Consider the following 14569-nt stretch of genomic DNA (forward strand, 5'->3'; position numbering starts at 1 on the left):
AATTCCCACCAATCTACTGACTACAATGTAATATATGCAACAGGTAAGGATAACGCTTTATTAATAAAAATAATTTGTTATTAATAAAGTGTTTCTACTAATGACTCGACAATGATAGAAGAAGTTGGTTCGGAAATTAAATTAAATTTATATTAAATCAAATTGTAGTTCCCTACCAGATTTTATAACACATATGGAATGGTTAAAAATAGGTTTAATGATTTTAAATATATATAATATTTAGACTACTGTTTATTTTATTTAAACAATTTTATTAAATTATAAAATGTGAATAGGTATAATAATATAATTATTATTAATTTTCAAATAATCAACAAAATTTTGTGGGATGTGGGGGGGGTGATTTCTAATATATTTTAAGTCTATTAATTATCATGGACTACAGTATCCTTAGTAGATATTATTCAGTTCAATTACTTAGAAAATACTCGTTTAAATTTCGATTACAAATACATAAATATTTTCAGAAGGCATCATATCCTTAATAATTTTCAATAATAAAGGGCGGATCTCATTTAAAAAAATAACTTTGTATTAGAATGCTCCTTAAATTGCATAAAAAAATCTAAATATATTAAAATATGGTCCGTGGGCATACTTAAAAATTCCAAAAATCAGAATATTTTATTACATTTATTATTAAATGGGCAAATGGGCAATAAGCATGCTTAGTTATTATGTTTTATATTATATAGTGAGTGTGTGTACAAGACTCGAAATTCTCGATTCTCTGTGTTCAGCATCTTATAGCCGACGGCTTGTGGTGGTGGAGGGAGAGAGGGTTAATTTGACTTGCAAAGTTACAATAGAGACAACGGGATAAAGTTTTCCAGCCACCGGCGACCTTAAACTGTCCGGACGAGAATATATTTTGCACCCTGCTGTAACACATTCAATTGTGTTCGATTCCTTAGGTTGGAAATACCGGTACCTTTAAATTATAATACACGTTGATCGATTTGATTGTGTGTATAGTGATTGGTAGATATATATTATATACATACAAATAATACTTTTTGTTTGTTTGCGCGATCAAATATACACATTTCCAGGCGACGCTATGTATTATTATTATACGTTCGACTGATGCAGTAACAAAAGGCACGGGAGATCTTATAAAAGTTAAAAATAAACGAAAAGAATTTCCCAGAAAAATGCTTCATAACAATTATTTACCGTTTTTAAGCAGATTGTAAACATTGTTCGTTTTTCTTTATAGTTCTGCAACCCCACTGTACACGCTTTCATTCGACGGTAAACAAAATTCTTTGAATCTTCGTAGAGAGATAAATTCACCACATTGACAGTCGACGCAATAAATTGTTATTCGATTTGTCTGAAAATAATCATCACATAATATTCTGAAAACAAACATAATTTTATCACTATAAGGTCGTCAAACATTGCATTATTAATCTGTACGAATTTGCTATTTTATTTTCAATTAAATAAGCCCTTCTTTTAAACAAACAATATTATGAAGATTTAATTTTAAAGAGAAAATATTTATGTATTTTTTTCTTAGATAAAAGTTTTAATTGAATAGAAATTGACTTTAAACGATTTATTTAATAGCGTTCATAACAAAATAAGTTGACGATTTCGTCTATTATCCAGACTATATATTATTATATATGAAGTCAAATAGAAGTATAGAACTATAATATAAAATAAGGTAAAAAAAAAACCTCATAATAATATTATATAAAAATATATATTTTTTTTTCTTTTAATGATTATAATTAAAAATAATAATTATTTTTTTAGTTACAACTATTTTCTTGCCTAGAAAGTTTTGCTACGTTATAGGAATTGTTGCAAATCAGATTAATAATGTTATTTTATTATTATAATAATACTATTATAATATATATTGGGTAGTATTATTCGTGAATTGAGTTTCATTAAATATAATTATTTTAAACTATTAATGAATAGGTACCAAAATTAAAAATATATATTGTAAAAAATATTTTAAATAAGAATCCGCATATAGACAAGATGTGTAACTATCTAAATATAATTAAGGCGTTGAGGCTATATTTTGTAGTTTCGCTACAAATTTACAATACGTAGATATTTGTAAATCATATTTGTTTAAAAATAATTGTTGCCTTTCATATTTTTAAATTTTAATTGAGCTTGTATCTAAATTTTAATAATTAACGTTTAAATTTGAACTTCAACAAGTAAATTCAAATTTCATATATTTATCAACATATCTTAAATCTACTGATTTAAACCAACATACTATATATTTTTTATGTTGATACAAATACAATCTTATGATAAACAAATATAGTAAATATAATATAATTATGAAACTATGTTAAGTAGGTATTAATATAAATTATATGTTTTAAAAATAAACTATGATATTTTATATACCCTTATCTATGTACATAATATATACGAGATACAAACGTATCAATATGTTTATTATTATTAATAATCAAAAAATACAGACACAATTTAAGATAAAAAACTCACTAACCAATAAAAATTTATTATTTGTATAATAAATTATATTAATTTTAAAAGATAAAAGTTAGAATTATAAAAATTAATTTTATTTGAATTTGTTGCATAATGAATTTTTAGAAAAATAGATTACATTTTTTGTAACAAAAAATATGAATTTACAATTCAGCTCCGAATATTTTTTTAAAATATGATGTGAATTCTCTGTATTCACATTAAGCAATTTTATACTATTATACTATAAATATTATAATAATAATAAACCAACTTGAAATGTCAGTTAAAATAACAGTGGCTATTTATTGTTCTAAATGCAGAAAATTTTATATGTAGATTTGTAAGTTGTAGGTAGTTTTTCACTGATTTATATTGGTGATAATAAACAAACCAATTTACTATTATTATTATTCATCACGCATTAATAATTTTCTTGGGAAAAATATTAAATATTAAATATATATTATTATAAATTATAACATTTTGTGTTTTAGATTACAATTTAAAAATTTATATAATTTATAGTTTATTCAGTAAATAATAATAATAAGAATATATCTCAATATGTATTCTAGGTATCAATATAACACGCACATATTATTACTATTAAAATATTATCTATATCATGGTAAGTGGTGAAAAAAATAGATAGGTACCAGATAATATAGATATATTGATATCTGGTATATACCACATAATAATATCATGTGTAAGTAATAAATATATTGCTAAGTATATCAGGGGCGATAAAACGGTATAGTGAGATGGATGGATATCTCGCGTGGATTTTTTTTCAATAAACTTTATTGTACAGTTTATAAAATGATTGTATCTTATTGATATTTTTGTAAAGAAAATAATGTGAATAATAATATGTTTTTTTATAATCTGATAAATTATTAATATTTACTGACTGTGGTAGAGTCATATAGATAAATACTGAGCTTATTAAATGTGCTTTGGGCTAAGAAAAATATTTGCTTAAATAAAGTAAATATCATATAAGTATTTCAAACATAAAATATTTGTATCATAAAGTACACAATATAACTTTTAGGTTTTTTTCTTTCTTTTACAGCTAAATTAAAAATGTACTTAGAAATTAGAATGTTAATTTATGTCTTTATTAATAGATATTCAAGAGTTATCTCAATGACTCAATGGCTTTAATTCATCATTATTAATTTCGGTAGATAGTCACTAAATACAAATGTTGCGTAAATTAAATCATTTTAATTTTATGTTATTAATAATTGTATTAGTTGATCTATAATCCTTAAATAATTATGTTTTTAATGATTATAGTGTATGTTAAAAAATTAGCGTAATTCCTCCCAATGGCCAATGACAAATTCATTTGACGGCCACTGATCTATATTATTATTATTATGTATGATTATGGATACGCGTGTATTACCTATATTATTTTCAAATAATTTTGTATGAACCGCGCATACGACAGGTTAGTTTGAAAGAGGAGAAAAAAAATATCACAACACTACAACGTTTGTCTGTATGTACACAGTGTTCGCCTACCCTATCCCCCACTACCGCCACCACCCCCACTCACTAATAAGCACGGCGTTATCGCGGATGCGATGATCTATTTTTACACTCGCCTAAACTCCGTCCGTCCCTGCTGACGACGAGTCGTCCGTGTCCGCTCAGTCTCGCGCATTCGCTTTTCTTCGACTGTTACAACTGTACCGTACCGGCCACACAGTGAAGTAGGTACGGCGGTCATAGTTGGTTATTGTTGTTATTTTTTTTTTCACCAAATATTTAATAATATTTTTTCATTAACGCCGAGACGAAAATCCCGTTTTTTGGATTTTTTTTCCATCGAATAATAAATAATCCATTTCTAACAAGAGATGGCTCATTTCAGAAAAACCAAAAAAGATCACAACAAGGCGTTCATCATTCTCAGAAAGGTAAGTGCGTTTTAATTAACTTGTGTTTGATATGATTTTTGTGCAATTATTTTTTCCCATTTCGATTAAACTACTCTTGGTACTGGCTAGGTATACCTACCGCAGTATTTTTTATATAACTCATAGAGTCTAAGCGTATTATTATTAATTAACGTGCATTATAGTCCGTATCGTTTATAAATTGTAATTTCTTCTATCGTCGGATAATAAAATCATAGTCTTTATTTCCGCTAGTAATGGCTTTTAAACTATTATTAACCAAGCTGTGCGAAGAATACCAAGTTTATACAAGTTGTATGCATTTTTTCATATGTAAACATACAAGTATCCAATAAATTGTTTTCACTTTTTTTTTAACAGACAAACAATATTATATAATATTATAGTACCTATAATATAAATTAATATAGAATAATCTAAAAAAATATGTATATTGACAATATTATGTATTATTTTGATAATAATTTAATGTAACGATGTATCAACTTAAATTTCTGTTCAATATAAAATATACCTAGATTACAATCAATTTATTATAATTTTTAATATAATACAATTCACTAAGATTTAAAGTAAAAAATTATGAATGTCTAGTATACTATATGTATTTGTATAAATATTATTTGGTAGGTATAATAAATTAATAATTATTAATGAAAAATAATAGAAAATTAATAAAAAAAAATAAAAATAAAATGCCTCTAGTAATTTTATTCTACAAAATAAATTAAAATTTACTACACTAATATTTAATTTTAAATCACTTTTATTAAAATAGGTAAATGTTAACATATTTTTTTCATTATTAATTATTAATCATTTTATTATCAATTGTCATTTAGGTTATAAACGTATACATTATTATGATTGGGTATTTAGGTTATGTGTATAATATTTAGAGTTATATAATCTGGATTTTTATTTTTTTGACGTTCCTTATAGCTGTTATTGGTTATATGTTTTGACAATACATAATATATATTTAATACATACAGAAAATTTAACGTAAAAAATATGTTTAAAAACAACTATGTTTTTGTATCTTTATATGGAAATATAAAATAAGTAACTTTTTCTAAAACCAAGGGAAAATGGTTATTTTAAATTATATTTTATAAATTTATATTTTTTGTATCTAGCGTTTTATAACGTAAATTGGTACTGTTTTATGTAGATTAGTAATAAATGTGGCGTCTTCTTGACAAATTATCCATATTTTCACAGAATGTTAAAAATTCGAATTTTGACGCAATCAATCCTAGGACTCAACCTTCAAAATATAATGAACTTATTTATATTTCTTAAAAAATCTGAACTTTATAATTTGATACAAATTTAATGAAATATTTATAAATGTACTATATACAATAATGGCCTAGCCGCTGATGTATTTAAGATCAATAGGAAAAAAATTATATATTTAATACATTATATATTATATATTTTTTAACAAAAATACCACCGTAGGTAGTCTTCTCAGTCCTTTCACATCAATACAAAATCTATTCTGCACAACCATGAAATGCATTTAAATTATGTTACATTGTATACAAGTACGAATAGTACGATATATATACACACTTATATCACAAAAAAATGACTTCTAGATGACTTTCATGAATCTAAATGATTATATGTCTTAGGTACTTTATTATTTTACTTCCCAACAACGGATGGTTAAAGCCAATTTTATAATAAATGTTAAGACCCTTTGCAACCTCTATAATTGAATGTTTTCGTTATTGTATTTTTTCGTCCTATGTTTCGTAGTTTTCGATAAAATTTAATGGTACACTTAGGTTAATAGTAATATATAAATATAAAACATGTTTGAAAGTATGAAAAAAACTAACAGAAAAGTGTATTCCCATCAATAAACTTAAATACTATATTTCATAATCTATCTTAATACATTATTATATCAAAAGCCATTCAAATATTAAAGTAATTATGATTACCTGTCAATCGAAAAGACATACCTAATTTTATGTATACTCTCCTTGAAGTATTTTAAAATTTAATATTTTGAAAACTTCGGCCATAAATTATTATAAGTAATAATGAACAATCATATAAAATCTAGATCGATGATATTATTTATATTGAATATATATTATATACATATAATTTCCAATAGATTTTTTAGCGTAAGAAATTTTAATTCTATAAAATATTTTCCAACAAAATTTAATAAACGCTAAAGAATTGTGCACGTATTTTGGCAGTATTCTGTGCCTTGTAATTACATGATACCTAATTATATTATATTGTAGACTGTGATTGTTGATGCTTGTATACATTTACCTTTAGATAAACTACAAAGTTTATAACATGAAAAAATACATTTTTAACATTTTTACAACAAATAATAGTAAAGTCGAACTATTTATTTGACTATTTGAGTTCAAAAATAAGAATTTATTATTATCAAGAATATTTTTGTGTGAATTTAACGGAAAATATTTCTAAAAAGAATGAACGTTTATTCTTTAATATAATTTAAAAACGACTTCAGCGCCACTGGCAAATTGGTATACATAACAAAAAAAAAAACCAATTTTTACAAAATGTTATTTACCTTTAGGCTTTAATAACTTTTATCATTTTATCCTTGATAAATGCGTAAAATAATAAAATAATAAAATACCAATAAAAAGAACATAATTATTTAAAACAAATTTAGTCACAAATCATTTTTAAACAGATAGTAAATTTAAAAATCTCAATACATTTTCTTAATTCAATATCTTTAAGTTCATGTTAACATTTAGTAATATATATATATTGTAAATTTTAATAAATTATAAATTAAAAAAAAAAAATCAATTTTTTGATTATTGGTACCTAATTGTAATAATATATATTTTATGTTATCCGTTTGAATTAATTATCCTTTAGGACATTGAAAAGTAAGTAAAAATTGCATTTGTTAATAATATAATGACATTGTTATACTTGCATTATAAAAGCATTAAATATAATATTTTCCAATATGTAGATTGTGCACATGGAAACATAATAGGTACGTGGGCGATGACTTTTTTTTATAAAAAATTTTTCTTTTTATCGAATACTATTACATTTCTGGAACATTCTTTGGAATATGTTTTTCTTTGGGTTGCTTATAAAACGTTTATTATATTGCCTATAATAATGTATATTATAATATACTTAAAATGCTGGGTTTTCGATGCACTAAAAAGTAAAAAGCAATAAAAAAATATCCTAAATAAATTCCAATAAAAAAATTATAGTCTATTAAAGATACAGAGTTCAAAATTAAACTCTAACTTTATGTGTTATCTAATAGAATATCTGATATTAAATTATGATCAAAATTAAAATTTTAGAAACTGTATTACGTAGATCTATAAATAAAAAAGTAATCAATCATGCGGATGTAGTTCAATATAATCATTTAAGAATAGGTTTCATGTCCAAAATAACGAAATATATTATTTTAATACCACATAAGTACATTTAAACAAATTATCAACTATTAATCTATTGTTAGTATTAAATTATACTAACAAATTAGTCTTACAATTTTAACTGATGTTTATATATTTTTTTAAATTAAAATAAAAAAAGCTAAGACTTTTAAATTTTCACCTCCTAAAAATACAAACTAAATTCAATTTTTTATAAAAGAAAACCTTTATTGAAGTTAATAATGATCAGAGAATTTTTTTTTTAAGTACTTTACCACAAAAATAAAAAATAAAAATGTCACAAATACAACCAGTATTGCAATCAATTCCACTTATTCGAACAAATCTGTAAAGCACTTGGACTAAACCCACAGGATATACACAACTTAATTTTATTCTCAAAAAAAAAAAAAAACAGAACTGTATAATTTAATTTAAAAAAAATATATAAATAAAACCTAGCCTAATACAAAATCTTTTTATACTTGTACTAATGGCCTAGATGTCAATGTATTTAATGATCAACAAAAAATAAAATAAAATATAAATTGTAAAATTAATACATTCATTGTTTAATCAAAATACACATAAAATTTAAATATAATTGTATACAAATTTCTGTCTTATAAATTATATTTATATTAATACTAATTACTAAATAATATATTAGTATGTACTATATAATATTCATTTCATTAGCTCGTATTCGTACATTATATTTTTAATTGTGTAGCGTGATTTACTCCAAAAATGTCTGTTAAATATATTTTTTTCTCGATCGTCCATACAATTACTGCTATGTTACATTTTATAATTTTCAATCATAAACTGTATTAATTTCATTCGTCAACTATAATACTACTTACTTATTTTTATTTTAAATATATGTATTCCGTAATTGTGATCCAGCTTATTTATTTCCCTTTTGAACCATATAAAATGTTCTACATTATTTTTCTTAAATTTGTTGTTCTAGTCTACTTCAAATATTTTATTGTGCTTTAACGTTATTTTTTTTCCATTTCCAATAGTAGCAACATTATTACATCCAGTTTAATCATGGTATAGTGTATTATTACTGTTATACGTGCATCATAGGATGATGTTTACATAGTATGTGACGTATAATATTTTGTAATATCGAGAGTTATATTACTATTCTAACAAACGGATGTATTAAATGTATTAAATATAACATATATTTACTATTTAGTTCTGTAGGTAGTAAATACGTTAATATTACTTTATATAGTTTACATACTTGTCTACTGTACTCGCAATTACTCAAACCTAATTTTTTGAGTGATTTATTTTTAATAAACATTATGCTTTGTTCCGTGTTTTATATTACATCACTTTACGAATTAAAATTTGTTAAAATGTAAATGCAACATTAATAACAACACATGCAAGTACAATTTCCTGAATATTAAATAATAACATACTAACAGTAGGTATTACATAATATAAAATATAAATATATTATATGCACCTATGTAAGTATAAAATATAATAATTGTAGTGATGTGTAAGTATTATATTTTCAATTTATTACTGACAACAGGTATCTACATAATCGATATACGCTTTATATGTTGAGTACACAGACAATGCACATTGTATAATATTTAATTTATTTTCACGCTAAATAATGTTCATTAAATTAACTGTATAAAGCTTAAATCTCACGTTCTTTCTTAGTTTATTTTTAATAGGTACAACAAGTTGTCAGCGACTTGTTAGTAATGTTAAGACTTTAAACGTAACTAATAACAGTATAATATTATATTATTATAATAATATGAGATATTTCGTTCGCAATTCTTCGTGAATTCTCTGCATATTTCGAAATCAAAGTCTGTCTGTGTTGTAAGAATTTCCTTTCTCAGTCATTTTTAATTTTCATTATTTTAACTATCTTTATATTTAACTTTTCAAAGGTCTTCAGTTGTATTTAATAGTAAATACATAATATATAAAAGACTATTTTTAGTATTTTTGTTTGTTCAAATTTGAATTAATTAACTCTCTTACATATAATCGAGAATATCATGTTTTAATGAAAAAATTAGTTTCAAATTTTTTAAATTTATTCTTTTGATCTTTGAATGATAGAAGACAAATACTATATAATACATTAATATTTAATACATGCATATTATTCAATAATGATAATATTTTTTTTTGATGAATTGTCTAAAAAAACATAACTTAAATATAAAATTATTTTATTTTCTAATTCCCAATTAGATAGCAACACATTGCATATTATCAAGAATAGATAGTTTATAATATTTTACGTAACATAGTTTTTTTTTACTTACCAAAATATTATATCTATTCACTGAGTAGTTTATTCTATGGAAAAATATAACCAATAAGAAGTTTGGTATATCTGAAGAAAATATTTGATTTTTTTTTAGAAAGTTTTTATTTTTACCACACATATCATTTTATGAAGACATAATTTTTGTGACGTTTCTGATAGAGACAATGATTGATTTGATAACTTGTTTGACACAATATATAGTAGGTGATTAAACTTTATAATATTGTACACACAGAGTAATTCAAAATAAATAAAAATATAACTTTCCATTTGTAAGTCAAACTCGATAATGTATTAAGACACTAAGGAAAAAAATGTGTGAATTTTAACCAAATCATCAAAATTATATAGAGGAAGTTATAAAATCAATAAATTAAAAACTGGTATGTAGTATAATATAAAATATATTAAAATATTATGTTACGTATGACGTATCTATAGGTTCCTACGCGTATAAATGTTTAATTCTTAGTTCTTACACTTTGATGTGTTCATGGTAGGTATAAATAGTAAAATTTTAAATAGTTATATACTCATAACTTACGAGTTAATCACTCGTCGTGAATCATTAAAGATAAAAAATAATAGACTAATACTATAACAAAGGGCGCACCCTAAAAAGTTTTTGGTTAAAATTTACACAGAAGTTTATATAAACATGATTCACTTGTGTGTAAAATACAATATATAAATACTGAGAGTGTATGAACATTGAAATATATTTTTTTTATACGTTTTGTATTATTATTACCTAATTAGCTATACTTTCAAAAATCCCATATGTTTTTGGTATTAACGAATCATTAATAATTAAAATAATTATTAATTAACTGAAAAAGTGAAAAATGTTTCGAATATATTTGTTAAATTTGTTCATGACATAATATTAATACTATATAACATTTTACATTTATCATAAACATACTAGAATCTGGGCGTAGATTAATCGAACACCGCGCCCATGTAGTACGTTATTATATATCTATCGTAAATATATGAACAAAAAATAAATCATTGTGAAGCATATATGTTTCGATTTGTTGTCATCGATATATCCATTACATATTTATTACTACCTAATAATTAATTACAATATTAACAAATTGGAACTTCAAGCTATATATAATAGTCATCATGCGTAACTTGATACTTCATCCTCTTGTTCCATTAACTTTTTTATTATTAGCCGTTTTTACTTTTTAATTTTTATAATGGTAAGTGTCACCGTCACATGTCAAAACCTATAGACAGGGACGAACTTAACCCATCTTTAAAAAGGGAGACGACGAGATCCTTACTGAAATTCTTAACTTATATATACACCTGCTAGTATAAGCTCAAATTATAGAACTATACAGTGTTGACAGGTAAAAAATAAAAATCGTATAAAATGTCCCTACTTTAAAAAGATCCATATTTATATAAATAAATTTTCTAACAGTCTAAATTTAGTGTTGTCTTCTAGTATTTTACCAATGAAATTACTTCTTAAAAACCAATATTTGAATTGTTGTGGCATCTAAAACTGGTTCACTCGAGTAACTTATCTCTATAGATGAAATTATTTTGGTTAGAAAATATTTTTAAAAAAGCCGTTATTATTTTTTTAATACAATTAAAAAAATAAAAATAAAATCTATTGGCGAAAACTAACATCTGTTAGATAGATAAAGAATACTTATTATTTTCTTTCTTCTAAAAACGTGACAATTTTATATCATTATATTAGTATCATATTTTCTGTGATCATTCAATGACAAACAAGTTACACAAAAGACATCATGATTCAAATATAAATCATTTACACCGAACGTGATAATAATTCAATTTTTTTTAATATTGATATTTTTTTTTGCAATAATAACAGGTATTATATAACCATCCCCCTTTCCACAAATGTTATGTTATTTTTTTACATTATCGTTAAGAATAACAATAATAGTATATATGAATAAATATCTTGTAAGTGATAGGCTGATAGCAGTCAATAATAATAATATAATGCATTAAAATATAATGTGTAGGTAAGCGACTCACATGCAGAGCAATAATTTTGTTAAAAAATAAACAGTAATTCATTTTGTTTATTATACTAATTATAATTCTTATATATGTTTATTGAATACTTAAATATATATATCATAATGTTATACTCATTAGTCATTTACATGCGATATATCATTGAATTCTTGATAAATGGTGGTAATATTATATGAATATGATAGATAATATAAGCTTTTATGTATTGCTTAATTAACAGTTTACAAAACAAAGATTGTTAACGAATTAAAGGGTAATAATTGCCTTATTTAAACTATTAAATATTCTATTCATCTGATACATCAACATTCATGTATTATAATGTAATAAGTATAGTATTATTCTATTTAATAAGTTTATGCCACAGCATTACTTGTTTGTTTGCTTACGTAAGCGAACTTTATTAAATTCCCACTTATTGTCTATTTTGACTAAGTTAGGCGAATTTAAGTTATTTCATTACGTCTTACGAATATTCTGATTCTAAGTACTCTTACAATGGTTATTGAACCTATACAATATAGTTGGTATTGCACCCGTGCACTGTGTTTTTAGTTGAACAAAATTACGTTTCTAATAGGACATATATGGTAATAATATAATGTAATAATGTTATACATATTTGAAAACCTTTAGTTCCAATAACTGTACAATGTTATTGTTATAATTATTGCATTTAATAGTATTTTGACACGTGTGAAATAATTAAAACGATGATTGTAATTATGCATTGCACTTCTCACCCCTACGTAGTATAATTTAATAATTTAATAATTAAACATGCGACAAATATTTATCAGAACCTAGCGAATAATTGTTCATTTTCGCCACTGCAGCGATTGTTGTGCATTTGTGTTTATAAATAATTTATTATATATTATGTAAATCGATTCAGGACGTACAAACATATATATATATTGAAATTAGTAGTTGTATTGCATAAACACAATTGGTGTAATTTTCCATAATATTTAAGTTTATTTTTCAAAATTTCCTTTTAATAGATTTAAAAACAACTATTTGTCAATGATAAATTAGGTATAAGCTAGGTAAACATTTCAATAATATAAGTGCATCAAATATGATTAATAATTAATTTAATTACATTTATCGGTTTATTCATAAAAAAAACCGTTTACCCGACAACAACAATGACGTTTATGATAGACCATTCATAAAAGTAGCATTTACAGAAGAAATCTGTAGCCTTGTAGGAAATCTTAAATATACTTATTATATATTATTCAAAATTGTAAATCAAATTATTTTATTGAAATGATGAACTATCGTTTATCTGTGACCAGTTCATACCATATGTATAATATTATTATGATATTCGAAAATATTGAGTGCCTACTCAAATGCTGTAATTAAACTATAGTAATTTATATTAATAAATTAACTTTTTCATATTTCTACCATATCAATTTATTTTACTATAAATGATTAAGCAATAACTTGAATTAATTTTTGCTGTAATCATCGAAGTTATTATAATAATACATATTTTAATAATATATTCGAGTATTTAAAATAAGCATAAATACTTAAAATTTAGTCGAAATAAATTTAATACAAGATTCCATTAAATTTAATTGAACATATAAAATGATAATTTATGTAATAGTGAAACGTTTCAATTTTCTACGAATAATACTTAATAATAAAACAACAAAATTAAGACCGTTATTTTGCGCGTCAACATCCAATTTCGTCAAAATTTAAACCTCAGACATTCATAAAAATATTTGTGGAATTACGCTCTTATTTTTTTTTTATTATTCCAGTATTAACAACCTACGAGGAATCTTGAATTAAATTTTCAAGCTTTTTTACTGTGCATTCATTTTTTTACTAACATTTATAGAAAAATCAATAATGTCAAATGTCTATATAAATAGCTCGAAAATATATTTTGAAAATTATACCTTGTATGATGGAAATACAAAATAAGTGTTTGTAATTCAAAGATATTTTGGTGAGAATTTAAAGTATTTACGGGTTTTTGATTTTGATTTAGGTATTATACGAAGTAAAAATTCGATTAGGTATGATAAAGACAAGAATAAAAAGTAAGTTAGTAGTAAAAAATCCTGTTTATCACATATTTTATTTTTTTATTTTTGACGTTTGAGTTGTTGAAGTAAGAACTATGTAAATATAGTATTTTATTTTGTATTGATTTTACCTTGTCAGAAGTAAAATGTATTCTTTTAAGTCTAGCTTTTTCAATTCATTAATACACTTTATTTACTAAAATGTATTATATTAATATAAGAGGCTAGGTACCTATGTTATATTTTAAGACTATTATAACTAAACTTGAAAATATAGTA

The 14569-nt window shown here is 23.3% G+C and overlaps 1 protein-coding gene across 1 annotated transcript in view; it reads left to right on the plus strand.

Annotated features, from left to right (window-relative positions):
• Positions 1–4166: 4166 nt before the first annotated feature.
• LOC113559322 (voltage-dependent L-type calcium channel subunit beta-1-like) overlaps positions 4167–14569 on the plus strand; it is a 50933-nt gene continuing 40530 nt past the window's right edge. Inside the window, exon 1 of the mRNA XM_026965008.1 lies at positions 4167–4433. Coding sequence (XP_026820809.1) covers positions 4374–4433 — 60 coding nt within the window. The 5' untranslated portion in view covers positions 4167–4373. The remainder of the gene's footprint in view (positions 4434–14569) is intronic.

The sequence above is a fragment of the Rhopalosiphum maidis genome, chromosome 3, assembly GCF_003676215.2.
Source record: "Rhopalosiphum maidis isolate BTI-1 chromosome 3, ASM367621v3, whole genome shotgun sequence".
Taxonomy (NCBI): domain Eukaryota; kingdom Metazoa; phylum Arthropoda; class Insecta; order Hemiptera; family Aphididae; genus Rhopalosiphum; species Rhopalosiphum maidis.